Source organism: Ammospiza caudacuta, chromosome 10 (genome assembly GCF_027887145.1).
Source record: "Ammospiza caudacuta isolate bAmmCau1 chromosome 10, bAmmCau1.pri, whole genome shotgun sequence".
Classification (NCBI taxonomy): domain Eukaryota; kingdom Metazoa; phylum Chordata; class Aves; order Passeriformes; family Passerellidae; genus Ammospiza; species Ammospiza caudacuta.
In genome coordinates, this window is record NC_080602.1 from 15,420,331 (window position 1) to 15,435,603 (window position 15,273).

The 15,273-nt window shown below is 39.5% G+C and overlaps 1 protein-coding gene across 1 annotated transcript; it reads left to right on the top strand.

Moving 5' to 3' along the window:
- The first annotated feature begins 347 nt into the window (after nucleotides 1-347).
- Nucleotides 348-9,619, top strand: PYGO1 (pygopus family PHD finger 1). The gene is made up of 3 exons (XM_058811610.1): nucleotides 348-403; nucleotides 4,814-4,899; nucleotides 6,640-9,619. The coding sequence occupies exons 1-3, from the start codon at nucleotides 355-357 to the stop codon at nucleotides 7,759-7,761; spliced, it is 1,257 nt and encodes a 418-aa protein (XP_058667593.1). The 5' UTR covers nucleotides 348-354; the 3' UTR covers nucleotides 7,762-9,619.
- Nucleotides 9,620-15,273: the final 5,654 nt, after the last annotated feature.

Sequence of the window (15,273 nt, forward strand, 5' to 3'; positions counted from 1 at the left end):
CCCCGGCGGCGGGGGCCGGGCGAGGCGGGCGCCTGCAGCCTGCGGGGGCCCTGGCCGGCGCGGCTCGGCGCTCCGCGGACCCCCGGGCGGCCTCCGGGCGGCGGCGCTCCGCTCGCCGGACCCCGCCTGGCCTGGCCCCCGCCGCGGGCTGTAGCGGAGCCCTCCCGCGCCCAAACTTTGCAAAGTCTCGTAGCTCCGCTGCTGGGGCGGCGGCGGCGAGGGCAGCGGCGGGCGGGGGCGGCGGCGGAGGAGGCGGGGGCGGAGGGGGCGGGGTGCGGGCCGGCGGCGGCGGCGGCAGCAGCATCAAAGAGCCCCGATTCTTGCCGCCCTGGGAGCCATGCGCTGCTGTCTGTAATGTCAGCGGAACAGGAGAAGGACCCCATCGCGCTGAAGAGATCCCGAGGTACGGCGAGAGCTGGGCCGGGCCCGGGGGTGGCCGCCGCTGGGGCCTGGCTCCCGTGCGGAGCGCTGACGGAGCCGCGGGATGCGCGCACCGCCCGCGCCGCCGCTGCCCGCCGGGCTCCCCGCGCCGCGCAGCGCGGGCCGGGCCGCCCCCGCCGCGGTCCCTCCCTGCGGCTGCCGCGGGGCCGGCGGTGCGGGGGCCGCTCGAAGTTTGGTCGGTGGGGCCCGGCCGGGCCCCGCGGGCTCCCGCAGCCTGCGGGCCCTGAAAAGCAGCCCCGGGGCTCGCCGTGCGCGCAGGTGTGCCCGCGGGGGAGGGCGGCGTGCGGTCCTGTCTCTGTGTGTCTGGGGATGTGCAGCGCATTAGTATGCAGCGAGCATACTGCTGGTGCAAGGGAATACGGCGGCAGTGCCACATGTCCGAGTTCGTGCTGATGCAGAGCCCATAAATTACACTTGAGCGTTCGCTCTTCTGCCCCCAGTCCTGGCTCCTGTGCTTGAGTCTGGTGAGGGTTTTGTCTTTCCCTTTTCGGGAAATGAAAAAAGAAAAAAATCGAAATATTATTCTTTACTTATAGCACTAGTATGGCTCTGGTGAGGTTTGAGGTATGCGTTTCTTTCAAAGGAGTAGGGAGGAGGGCAGAAATGCAGAAATGCAGGGTCTCCTCCGACTTCGGCAGTGCAGCTGACTTTAATGGCAGTAGCACATCAGCCTGCGTAGTGATTGTTGTGTCCTTATAGTCCTTAGACACAGAAATGCCTCTCTGAATGAAATAATCAAAGACAGCAGGATGGGTGACTGAATTGGGTGAAAATCACGGCAAAATTATAAAATTTGCAATTTAGTGCTTCTTGTTTTCTTGTCTCCTCTTTTGCCCCTGGAATTCTATTGTTCTTGCTGTTTTAAGCTTTTTTTCTGGTTGGATAAGTGGGAAAAGGTGTGGATTCCACGGTGCATATTGTCATTGATTTACAGTTTGCTTTTCTAAAACTGCTATAATAACAGCTGGATTGCAAGCTTGAAAATGAGAGAATGAAGACACCCAGCAGTGTTACAAAGGAGACTGGGATTCATTAGACTCCTCCACTCTCAAGCCCTGATTCTGCAAATATTTAAGCATATATGGGTTCACATGCTGGAGTTACCCACCGAGTTCCACCTGATTACAGTTTATTATCAAAACTGTTTACAGTCTCAGGGCCACAGAACAGGCTCACCAAATTTGGTTGAAATTAGACTAGTTTTAGTTTTCTGCTTCTAATGAAAAGTTTATTCAGCCATTTATGTTTCTTGGGAAAATGTTCTTACTGAGATAAAGTAATAAAAACCTAGACTGAGATTTGTCAGTGGATATGAAAATATTCCATACTGTATTTGCAGTATGTTAAGTATGGCATAAATTACATGCAAAGTAAAAATCCCTTAATGTGTAAACCAAACTACAGCTTGCAGTTCTCCTAACTAACACTGAAAATGCCTATCTTAGGTATGTATGAAGTAAAAGAGAATATGAGGCTTATCTCTTCTCCTTTGCCCAAGTGTGAATGGCTGAAATTAATTTTATCTGTAGTTTAATAGGGGAATAGTTATCAGATATGTATTTGTATCTTTAGATCCATGAGATAGGTGATGTCCCAATCAAAAGGACTGTATTTTTGCCCAAAAAATTAGTCTTGGACAATGAATAATTTTTCATTATTTCAGCATTCCAAAATGTTTGGTACTCCTATTAATGCAAGTCTGTGTGGTAGGTACCAAAAATGACTTTGTGGAAAGTTTATTTTGGCTTCGTGAAAATGAGCCTTTTTCACTCCTTTTTTGGAGGTATGCTAGGACTAACATTCTGTTTCCTTCATGTATAAATTAAATCATTATAGAACCCACAGGGAAAATATAAATTCTTAGGGCTGAATTAAATCATTGGCCTCACACAGTGAGAAGTGACAATACAAAAGCTTTGTGCCTTTCCAGACACAGGACTCCCTTCTGTAAACCAAGGCATATGAATGGCTTTGCTGATGAGAGTAATTCAGGTAGAAATTGATGGAACTTGTCACTGGAATTCTCATGTTAATATGCTGATGCTTTTGAAGAATGATGTCCCAGAGAGGGAATTTATATGTAGTTTTGTAAAGTCTTAACTTCAGCTACTGTAAACCAGCACTTGTGTATGACCCTAAGTATTCTACTTGATCACAAATTTACTGATGTCTGTGCTGCTATTGTTGAATTTATTAAAAGAAATCTGGATATTTGGAATATTTTGCTATCAGTAGCTAATGTCAATTATTTTTTAAGAGTACAGGGACACGAAAAGGAGTGTAATTTATTCAGTTGTGAGGATTAGTGTTCAGAGTGCGATCTTACACTAAATTTAGTATAAACTTATAGGAATGCTGGAGAAGAAGCTGATAGAAAGTATAGGAACAGTTTTGAGAAAATAGATTATAAAGATGATTTATAAAGTTGAAATTTAGGGAAAATTTGCCATCATTCTTTATGTAAAGCCTTATGCTGTAGTCATTTAGTATCTACAGGTAATGTAGTGGCAATGCTTCATAGCACACTTAGTATGTGCAGGATTTTATCTTCTAAATCAAGGCAAAAAGGTCTCTTTTTAAAGAGTAATCCCTAGTTTCTCTGATTGTACCTTAGACCACAATATGTATGCTATGTGCAAACTTGAATTTATTTTGAGACCTTGATTGTGACATTATGCCCTTGTCTTTGAAATTCAGACTTAAAATTTGATAGGTGTTGATCTGGGATGTCCATGCATCTTCCTTATGTGTAATGAAAAATAAAATCAAATTTTAACAGTGACAGCTAGATCCAAAAGGAACTTACTAAAGCTGAGGCGGAATTGGATTCTTACTTGAAGTAGGACTGGTAAATTCCCTGAAACCTCAAAAAAAAAAAAAAAAAAAAAAAAAAAAAAAAAAAAAAAAAAAAAAGGAGGCCTGGAGGAAGTGCTGGGAGTGAAAATTTGTCAGCTCTCCTTGATCAGGAGTATTTCAAATAACTTGGATATTTTGGTCTGTGTACAATAGGACTGCTGCTTCCCTGTGAGAAGAGATGTTGTGTTATGTTGCTGAATATTCCTAAAGCTGGTTTACCTGTCTGCTGGGAACACTTGTCTAACAGAGCAGTGTAATGTCATACATTGTGCTGCTTTGCATAACACTCTTGATAATTCACAGCTATCTCCAGGTTGTCTTTGGTAATGAGGACCTGTGTGTTCAGCTGGATGCTTGCATCTTGATAAAGTTTGACTCATATTCTGAATATCAATTTTAAACAAACAACAGCAAAATTTTTAGGTTGGATTGCCTGCTTACTGTTCTGTGCTGTTACTATATATTAATATAAAAGAGCAAATAAGCTATTATCCTAATGGGCCTGGGATAAAAAAGAATTAATATAGTTTCTTAATATAATGATGTTAGTACTTTAACATGTGTTGCTCTGGTATCACCTGAAAATACTTCTCATACTTCAGCTCAGAGGTTTCTTTGTGTTCCCATATTATGGTAATTTCACTTGAGCCTGTGAAGACAGACTGGGATAATAATGAGACTGCCAGATTTATTCCTCACTCATGGTCTAACTAGGGTTTTTAAATGGAAGCCACGATTTATACAAATTTGAGAGCTTGTCCCACTGTTGTGAAAGGTGGAGAATCCCAGGGGAAGTACAGATCTCTCTTTGTATTGCTCAGGGTGAAATCTGATTGAGCAACCAGTGAAATGAACATTCCTTTCTCTTTTTTTTTTGTGCCAGGATAGACTTGCTCAGTTATTTTATAAGGTTTCTGCAGAGGTGGGCTGTTCACTGATTATTGGCAGGTGTCTTTTTGTTTGATCAAGTCTTGCATTTAGTGAAATTTAGATTTGATGAACTGGAGATTAGTCTAAACAACATGGCAAGTTTTCAGTGGTTTTTGTTCATGGACCTACTACTGTTTGCTTTTCTTTTCCTTCATGGTGGATTGTAACAATCTGTTATATATTTGCTACACTGATGCAGTGTCTGTATGAGTTAAGAGGTGAGTCTTAGACTTGGCTTTTTGCAGTTCTTTTGAGAGTTTTATGGTTTATGCAAACAAGAAATACTTCTAACTAGTGGTGTGGAGATATTAAGAATCAAGGGACAGATAAAAATAAAATAAATGGAAATGTCTATTTCAATAAGAATGAGCATGAATGGGACATGAAAGTGGTAGCAGACAGGAGTAGGAGGGATGTTATCTCACCTCCAGATGTGTGCTCCTTTAGCACTTGCAGCACAAGGCACCAGAGTCAATGCAAATTCAGTATTTGTACCAGATATCTGAGGCTATGGTAGTTAAAGAGAAACTTACAATACAGTCTGCAATAAAATTAATGTAGTACTGCACTGATTGATATCTTGTAGGTGGTGACAGTGGATTGGATGGGTTAGGAGGACCAGGAGTTCAGCTTGGGAGCCCTGATAAGAAAAAGCGCAAAGCGAATACACAGGTAAATTCCCTTTGCTTCTTTTGAATTCTTAATAAACAGTGCACTCGAATGTTGTTTGCTGGTATGAGGAGCTCTCATTGTTCAGAATATCAATTTGTTGTCACAAATAGCAGCTACATAGCAAGTATTTCAGTTTTACTTTGAAGTTGAAATCTTCCTGAATACTAGTATTTTTGCTGAAGTTATTTTAATCCCGGTAAGTTGCCAAAAACATATAAAGAGAGGAGCACAGTGAGACTGCAATAACTTGGATTTTTCCCATAGGGATCTGATTCTGAGGCAGACTTTTTTTTAATGACTTTGTAGCCATTGGTAGAAATCATGGTACAGCATGAGTAGTTGCCATGAGACTACTTCTTACCTTACTTTCATTTCTGTATGTGTAGGTTTGTGGGCTAATGAATCAGTACAGTTTGTTAATGCTTTGACCAAGCTCTTGGCATACTCCCCAGGTGATTTCCAAGCAAAAGCCAAGTCAGGCAGAGCTCCTTTCCAGTGAATCCTTGCAATGTGACATTTCTATGCAGTTGTTCTTTCCAGAAAAGAAAGCCTCAATACAAAATATCTTAAGCAATTGGGTATCTATAGTGCTGAATTTTCCTTTGTGTATTCATTCAGCTTTGAGTGAGAGTATCTGTTAATTTGGTACTGCCCAGTGGGAATACCTTTATTTACATAGGTAAAACAATCCCTTTCTGTTAGGCCTATGCAGAGTCCATTGAGATGTGGATCTTTTCTTCATTTTTCTTTTGTTTTAAAGTAGTCATGCTGAAATTTGCTCTGAGAAATATTCTGTTACTTTACAAGGTTTCACGCCTCTTTTTTAGTGGAGTTTCCTTATGTTCTGTAATGGTAATAACTCTAGAGGACATGCAGATTAGCTTGTGTTCCTTCTGACCAGGTTAAAATTTGCAATGCAGCATTTTTTTTTAAATAAATTTTCAGTCTTAGTTCATTAGTACTTCAGAGGAAGTGCTTTCTGTGAGCACAGTTAGTGTGAGGGTGAACCCAGCAGGTGTTCCCTACAGGCTAGTCTAGAATGAATTTCAATTGTATGACTGCACTGCTGACATTTAAACAGACTCTGGGCTCCATTAAACACTTGATTATGCTCTGTAACCAGAGCATAATCCTCGTGTTTCATACCTACTGACTATGTTTTGCAGACTGTCCACAGTCACTGAATGCTGTTTGGTACAGAAATGTACAGCACAGAATATTCCACAGACTATAGAAGATACCAGCCTGCTGACTCCTATACTCTAAATGCCTTTTTTAGGGTTATAGTACCATTAGGTTTGTATATCTTAATGGAAGTGGGCTGTCTTATGAGATGTATATTCAGTAACATGAACCCAAAAATGAAGTTAGGGAAATGCTTCAAATCTGCTCTTCAACATTTGGAAATACTTTGTGTATGTTTGTGACAGTTGGATTTCTGTATTGTTCCTTGTCTTTTGTAAAAGATTATGAAATAGAAGTCACATATCAAGTAGTATTTTCAACTGCAAACTTTTTAAAACTCTGAAACTGCTATAAATCACCACATTATCTGGAGCTCAAGCTCCTCTCCTGCCTCTGAAATTTCAGACAGCCTGGCAGGGTACAGCGGGTGAATTTTACACAGCAGCTGAACAGTTCTTTCAGCAGTTGTATTGCTAATCCAAAGCCTTTGTGGTTGGTTTATCTTGCAGGGAAATACTAAAACTAATTTAAGTGTTGTATTTAAAATATTTGTAGGGGTCGTCATTTCCTCCTCCATCTGAATATGCTCCACCACCGAACCCAAGCTCTGACCACCTTGTAGCTGCAAATCCATTTGATGACAACTATAATACTGTGTCTTATAAACCACTTCCTTCAGGAAATCCATATTTTAGTAATCCTGGTTATCCTGGCTTTGGAGGCTATAACACTTTCAGAATGCCACCTCACATGCTGCCTAGAGTGTCCTCACCATATGGTGGCTCTTACTCCCTCAGAAACCAGCCACATCCTCTTCCTCAAAACCCTGTTGGCATGGGTTTTAGTCGACCCCACTCTTTCAGCTTTGGTCCTCATGATAACCCAGGCTTTGGGAATCAACCACCTTATGGCAGTGGTCAGATGAATCAAAATGTCAATATGTCTGCTCAGCATTTCAGACCAAATCCTGGGGAGAACTTTGGCCATTCTGGTCAGATACCTCACCCTGATGTGCCAACTAACTTTGGTCCTGGAAACAATCCAAATTTTCCAAATTCTCAGCTAGAGTCAAACCATTCTTTTGTTCCTCCACCAAACACGTACAACCAGACAAAATCATCAGCACAAAAGCAAGACTTTACTCAAGGTGCAAGCAAAGCATCCAGCCAGAACACTGCTGCTCATCAGCATCATCACAGGACAGAGGACGTTGTGAGTCAAGGTAACAGTGACCTGAAAAGCGTTACTCGAAACAATGCAGTAAATCAGGATAACAGCCATTCTAACAGTGCTGAGAACACCAATGCTGGCCACTCAAATGGGACCCAGAGCAAGTCCCGCCAGCCTCGAGGTACTGCTGAAGGGTGCAACTCTGAAAAGAGCAGCAAGACCCCCCTCCATCCCAGTCGTCACGGACACTCGTCCTCTGAGCCCGTGTACCCGTGTGGGATTTGCACACATGAAGTCAACGATGACCAGGATGCCATCCTGTGTGAAGCCTCGTGTCAGAAATGGTTCCACCGGGTCTGTACAGGCATGACAGAGTCGGCCTACGGGCTCCTCACGGCGGAGGCATCGGCGGTGTGGGGCTGTGACACTTGCATGGCTGACAAGGATGTGCAGTTAATGCGCACCAGAGACACGGCAGGGCCACCTGCACTGAACACAGAGGGCTGACGGCCTCCATGGCTGCTAGTGGAGCAAATACTTGCTATGAAAATTCGGTTACAAATTGGGTACTTCACTTTCTGCAGACAATCAGTTGTGTTTGATTGCTGTCATCTTTTTTCCCCCCTAATCTGTATTCATTCATAAACTTCCATCTCAGCTTTTGTACTCTTAGTTTTATGTGTGCTAATGTTTTACAGGATGGAATATTTTTTGTTTCTGATTAAACTGTAACTGACAATTGATCGGAAGTAGGATGAGCATTGACAACATTATTGAAGGAAAAATGTGCCTGTATGAATAGCCCTAATTTGCTAGTGTATATTAATGTGTTAACTAACACTAGCATTTAGTGCTTGGTTTTAATGGTACTATATTTGCAAGTACTCATTACTTTGTTTTTTTCTTTTGGCGTGAATGTCTGTTATTGATGTTCTTGCTAGCCTTTCTTTGAATATAGTAGAGATGACATGGAGGAATGTGCAGTACTAATAGTCGTTATTTTAGGGTAAATACAGAGAATTTTGTATGTGCTTTTTCCTATTTTTAAGTAAAGCATTAATGTGCTATTCAAAAATCATGAATTCATGCTTAGTAACACAATGAAACCCGCTAACTATTACACATTTCTGTTTCCTTGAAAAGGCAATAATCTCTTGACTTCTCAGCAATTATATGCTGAAGGCTCTTGCTAGGCCTTGCATTATTTGGAAATTGTTGTGAAATAAGATTAAATTGGAAGAAGAACACATTGAGTTTATGAAGTCCACTGCTTTAAATCTAGAGAATGCCAGAAGTAGGGTTGCACATGTAACCTTAATTCATCTATCTTGAGGACATACCTTGGGATGCAGTCTTTGCCCTGTCACGGTTGTGCAGTCATGCACCTCTCTCTCATTCTTTCTCACTGATGGTCCCTGTCTCCTGCCTCAGTGCTGCCTGAGGATTGGGGATGAAGTAGTGCACAGAAAATCCTGCCCAGCTCCTAGGGCTGTCAGCTCCAGCCTGCTCAGTCACCCTGAGCTTACACAGCCCAGTTGGCATGAAGGAGGGGGCAAGGCAATGGAGTGTGCTCTCTGAATTGCTTGATAATTTGGCTAGCAGTCTTAAATCTAAATTCCCACCACTGCCTCAGCCAGTCTTGCAGTGAGGGGGTAGGAAATCTAAGGTGAAGAAAGAAAATGCAGCTGTCATATCAGGTGAGATCAGCTCACATCAGAACTAAGTAATCAGAAGTTTAGCTCCTTTGCTAAACCTGATATCCTACTGACAAGTATGAATGGCACTAGAGCTTCATGTGTGATGCTAAGAAATTCTATTTTAATAAGGGTAATTTGATCTTATTCTTGATCTCAAAAATAACTCCCCTTCTCTTTTGAATGTTGGGAAGCATCTAGCCTTGAACAGTTCAGCCTTAGCCGTGTGATGAAGTTGCATGTGCAACTGAAAGTTTATTTTGAGAGAAATATTGTTTGGAACTAATAAAAGGAGGCACTGTGATAACAGGTTCTGCTTGGAATATGTACCACTGTGCTGGAAACAGTCTTTAAACAGTAGTTAAATCATGTGTCAAGCTTACAGGTACTAGTCATGTTCCTTAATGTGATAAATTTTTCAGGTCTGTGATGATGAGTGATATAGGAGTTTATAGAGAATTCAGTCATCTAATAAAGAGATAGTTTTCATGGTAAGCGATGCTAATGAGTGAAAGTAAGGCCTGTTTGATAGTTCACCATTGTGTTTGATTTTAAATGGGCTCTACTGTGTACATTCCGGGAAGATCCTGTGCAGATCTACACAATCTGTTTTATTTTAAAAGTGAAAAGTTTTGCTGTATAAGTGCAGTATTACCCCGCTGTGTTTTTTTGTTTGTTTGTTTGTGTTTTGTTGGGGTGGTTTTGTTTGTTTGGCTGTTTTGTTTTGTTTGTTTGTTTTGGTTGGGTTGTGGTTTTTTGTTTTGGTTTTTGGTCTTTTTTTTTTTTTGTGTTCCTCTCATCAGGAAAAAGAAAATAATATTTAGAGTGTAAGTGACATATTTCATATCTTGAGATTTTCCAGTATGGAGATGTAAAGTAAAAGATAGATCCAGAGCTGCTGTTTTCATCAGTAGTTGCTTTAATTTAATACATTAACTAGAATTAATCTTGTTTGGTTAGAGGTGTGATTTTAAAACCAACAAGAAAAAAACCAAACAAGCAACAACCTCTGTTAAAGAGATTTATTCTTCAGTAGTTCTCCTAATGACTGACAGACTGTTTGAATTTGCTTTTGCTACCTGAAGTAGCAATTAAACCAAACCTTGTTTAGATAGATTTGTTCCTCTAGGAATCAGTTTAATCTCTGCAACAATTAGCACTGTGAACATAATGGAGCTGGTTCACACCTACAGGAATGTAAGTGAAATCAGAATTTTGCTCAGTGAAAATTCAACCAAAGCTCCAGTGATGATATTATTACCTTTCCCACTCCCCCACCCCGTGCCTCTTGTGAGAAGATTTTGGCTCATTTCTTCTCAGAAGTCCAATTCATGTTTTGACATTTGGAGCAGACATTGCATTTAAAATAGCCATGTATTTCTTAATCTTTTCCTCAACCCAACATGAAGTTAGGCAACTATTTTCTAGATTAGCTGTCAGGACATTAGTATTTAAACATAGTATTCTTAAATACTTAAAATCATCTGGAATATCATTTTATACAGCCTTAAATTGTGTATTTATGAAACTTATTCTAACAATTTATTTTAGATTTTTTTCTAAACTGGTATTATATTGGGTTTGTAATCCAGTAAATTTTCCTCATTTATTAACTTGTAAGTTCAAGGCATTAGCAAATGTCAATGATATGAAATAAAAACAAATGAACAACCAACTCCACACTTGTTAGGACAGTGATCTTAGAGATAGGACTGACAAGGATCTCCAGAAGTCATCCAGCCAATATGCTTGCCCTACTGATATGTTCTAGGCATACTTGAACTCTTTATCTAGAGAGCAGTTATATTTTGATTTTCTCTGCATGTGTTGACTAAGTAGTAGTTCAAGTATGCACAGGAGAAACAGCAATCATGTTTAATTAGTGAGGTACTAGGAAAATGTCAGCTGATTAGCAGTAGAAGTTAGTTCTAGAATGATGGGTGGGAGGGAGGGAGGGTTGGCTAGAATAGGTGAGGTTTTTGTAATACATGAAACAATTTGTATTGAACTCTCATGTGCTTCTTTCATTACTGGTGATTTAGATTGTACTGGTGCTGCACACCAAAAATATTGCAAAGATTTTGTAAATCTTGCAAACCTTAACATTTTTGTGGGAAATGCCTGTGTCCTTTTACATGGTTTCTGGTCATGATCAGAAATGCAGCCTTATATTGCTCCCAAATTTTTTTTTTTCCCTCAGGCTGAAATAGACAGGTATAAATTGGATTGTGCTGTCCTTAATACTTTTTTGCTAGTGACCAATTTTAAATGAGAAAACATGTAAGTGGCAGTGCTGGATACAGACTAGAGGGCAGGTAGCAAAAATCCTGTTTCTTCCTATTTTACTCATTCCTTCTACAACTTGAAACTAGCAGGTTTGTGCTTGTCTCTTCTGAAAGAAGATGGGACTGATGCTTACTTCCAAAGGTTGTTTAGAGGCCTAGTTTTTATTTGAGATCTTCACATGAAAGAAGCTAGAGAAAAGTAATGAAGTTTGCTCTACTTAAAAGAAAACTATAGTTTTGGGGGCTGCTTAAAGAAGATTATACTTTGTGACCTCTGAAGTTTTTAATCTAAGAACCAGTTTTGTAATCACATTTTTCAGGCTTAATTTCAAGCATGTGACAATTAATGAAGTAGGCGAAACTGCATGCACACAGTCAATAATGTTTTAAAGTGTTTGCAGTTTGGGGCCTGTGATATTTGCAAGTGAAATGCTTATATGGTTTGAGATTTTTACAAAATCAGTGGTGTTAAAATGTAGCACCTTTTTAACATTTGTCTTTATTCCAACTTAACACAGTAACACATCTGCATTAAATAGATCCCTCTCATTTTATAAATAAGCATTGCCTGTCAGTAAAAGTATTGGTGTAACATTTTTAAGAAAAGGAAGTCATGCTTCTTATCATGTTGTATGTGACTTAAATGACTGTTTCATATTAAAACTAATCTTTCCTTATGTACTGCTTAAATATACCTGTTTTGGGATATCAGTTCAGTACTTTTTATACAATCTTGAATGTGTTCCACATTGGTGACATGTATTTTTGCAACAACTTTTTTGTTTTGATTTTAAATTAGAGCATGTCTGATGTAATACATGCATTAGTGCTGTGGTGTGTGACAAAGTTCATGTATGTAATTCAAATTGGAAAAGTTTCCAGACTTTGTCCAACATTAACCCTGTGGCCAGGGATTAAATTACTATGTAATACAAATTATTTCATACCATGATGTGTTTTAAGCTACTCTATGAAGTATGTGAAACATTATTGTTTATGGATTGGTAGCTGGTGAGGTGTCTTGCATAGAATGAGGTATGATAGATGGTAGCAGTTAATAATTAAAACTGAGTACCTTTCAGAACACACAGCACTGATATGCATTATCATCTTGTTGCCATTACTTAATATGAATTTCTTAATATTAGCCACTGATAAATGGGTGAACATTTGGTAATCAGCTCTTGTGTGTGAAAATTCTATTCTAACACTCTTTACTTGTTTCACAAAACATATAATTTTTTGTTTGATTAGAAGGCATACAATTTTTTTTGTCTATTGGATGTAATTAGATACATGCAGGAGGATGTAGAACTGGATGTATTTTAAAGTTATTCTGCACTTGCTACGTTTTGGCAGAAGCTTTCTATATTAGAATAGACTCTTCCCTAAATTTGGAAACTAAGTGTACTTAGCAGAACTCTTTATGGCAATATAACTATCCTACACTACATCTTGAGTTATGCATATTCACTTCTTTATGTGGAAGTGATAATTTCTGCTTTATATAGAAGAAAAGAAAGGTCCCTTTGGTGGCCTAGTGCTGTGTGTCATCAGTTCTGGGGTAATTAGTTCTGAGTGGTGTTCAGCCCCTCAGAGGTGCTGCCTCTAGCAGAAAGTTTTCAGTGTCACCCTTTATCTCCTGGTTTAGAAATGGCTTATCCCAGCCCCATGGGAAATAACTATTTCTGCATTGTTTACCATACATAATTTTCCTTTTCATGTTCAAAGAAACTGTTTCAAAATAATTTTTTGATTCAACCCCACCTTTTTCCTTGGAGATTTGTGCACTGTATTTCAGGAATTGCTGTACTGGAGACGTTTTGGGATTGGAGTTATGAGAGTTGTCTGTTCCTAGACATCTTTTTCTCTACAGAATGGTCTAAATCTGAGCTTCCTTATAACTTCAGGGGGGCAAGCTCTTAATGTATTATTTTTTTCTTTTTGTTTTTCTTTCTTGATAGTTTATTTTCTTTCTGAAATGTGAAATAATACAAAGTTGTAGGGATTTTTATTCAAAACTTAGTCTTTCCTTCAAGCTTCTCTCTGTGGCCTTTAGAACAGGCACTGTGGTCTCTAGGGCCTTCTGACTTGGAATTTTTTGTCCACCTTCTCCTTTTAGTGTTAAAAGTGAGTAGAAAAAGGCAAGTTACCAATCTACTGCCATCCAAACAATGCAAAATATAAGCTGATTAAGATTGTTGACATTTAATTTTTTTTTTTTTGTTAATAATGATGTGATATTTTTACCTTTTAGAAGAACATATATCAGAATCTGATTCAAGTGTTCTTGGAAAATGTATATGGTAGGCTTTGTCCAGCACTGTATGTAACTTTGTTGCTTTCTGTTGTCTAGTTTCGATTTCTTTTAAAATAAAGATAATTTTTGTGGGGAAGTTGCCTGTGGACTTTCTGAAGATGAAGTAATGCCTAGATGGATGCTTCTCATATTCTGCCTGTGAGAAGGCATTTGGATTGAGTGTAATCCTACAAGAAGCAGCATGAGGTCATATGGATCACAGAATACAGCTCCTGCCTCTCTTGGAGAGCTGCACTGCTCTGTAAAGGTGTTCATCTGCAGTGACTTAAAGCACATGGGAAAAGATTTTGTGCCTTCAGCCCTATTTCTTCACAGGATGGGAAGGAAAGCTTAAGCACCATTTGTCCAAATAGATTTTTTTAAAATAACTTTCTGCACTTGGAAAGTGATTATTCAAAGAATGATTTATTCCAGTTCATAAAATTACTACTAGGCTCTTCCTGTTAGTTAAAATGCCAGAATTAACACATACTAACTCACTGTTTTACCAATAATTTTTAAAAGTAACTGATATAGGTGCCAAGCTACACATGCAAAACAGTTTGTTGGAATAAACAGTGTCATAAAATGTTTCTGCTTCTTGTTAAAAATACGGAGAGATGAGAGAAACGAGAGAGAATTAAGAAAGGATGTGAGAAAAAAATAATTAAAGGTAAGAAAATGTAAACCATCTAAATGATTTTTTCTTTATATTAAAATTTCTGAAGCCATTAGAAGTGAAACAACCCCAGGAAAGATATATGTATGTATAGGCAGCTGGAAGATGCAGAATATGAATAATATTATTAAGGTTTGTCTGGAACATAAATCTGCATCCTTCATGGCACAGGAGATGGGAATTGAGGACTCAGCTTTTCAATGGAAAAATCTATCTTCTTTTACTGCAAACTTCTCACTGCAGACTTTTGACTGATGAAGTTAGTGCCAGCAGAAGAACCATGCTGTGTGGATGTCGCTTGTTTATTTTTCAAGTGTGCCACACTGAGAGCACAGCAGCTTGTCCAGGTAAGGCTGTGGGCTGGGTGGGACAGAGGTGGTGGTTCTGCACATACACATCAAGTCAAAACCTTTAAGGTTGATCCAAGACCTTGCTGAATCCCTTTTGTGTTCTTTAGCAGCTAAATCTGCTACTTTGACATAAAAACATGTTGGTGATATTTACTGTCACTCCTACAAGCTTTGCTTTGCAGATCTAAGTTTTAAGTAAATAGGCGTTTTGGTAGATGTATGGGAGCTCTTTTTTGTGTAATTTGAGAAGACTAAATACTGGTAACCATAACTGTGTCTTGTAAAGCATGTATGCATAATACAGTTCTTCTAGCAGGAATAAATATAAGCTGCTTCATTTCAGTATATTCTCTGTGATTAAACTAAAAATGACACCTGTGTGACCAAGGCAGAAGACCTGCACTCAAAACCTCTGACTTGCTGGATGACTGCAGCTGGAGTGGTAGGAGATTTTGAGTTACTACATTATAATCATTCTTGTCACTGTCACATTTTCTGAAAAATCTCTTCACCAGGATTTCTTCTCCTGGGAAGATGAGAAACCTCAGAGAAAAAACAATATTATCTCATTTACTTCTCCCTGTTTTACTGCTTTGGAACGTGGCTGGAGATTGTTTACCAACAGGTGCATGTTTGATTGGTTTCATGTGAATTGTTTTTACTTAATGACCAATCACCATCAGCTGTGTTGGACTCTGAGGAGTCAGTCAGG

Bases quoted from the DNA above. Each gene is read 5' to 3' on its own strand.
- PYGO1 (XM_058811610.1), top strand. From the start codon at position 355: ATGTCAGCGGAACAGGAGAAGGACCCCATCGCGCTGAAGAGATCCCGA. The intron at 404-4,813 runs GTACGGCGAGAG...GATATCTTGTAG, and splicing joins CGCGCTGAAGAGATCCCGAG to GTGGTGACAGTGGATTGGAT. The intron at 4,900-6,639 runs GTAAATTCCCTT...AAATATTTGTAG, and splicing joins AGCGCAAAGCGAATACACAG to GGGTCGTCATTTCCTCCTCC.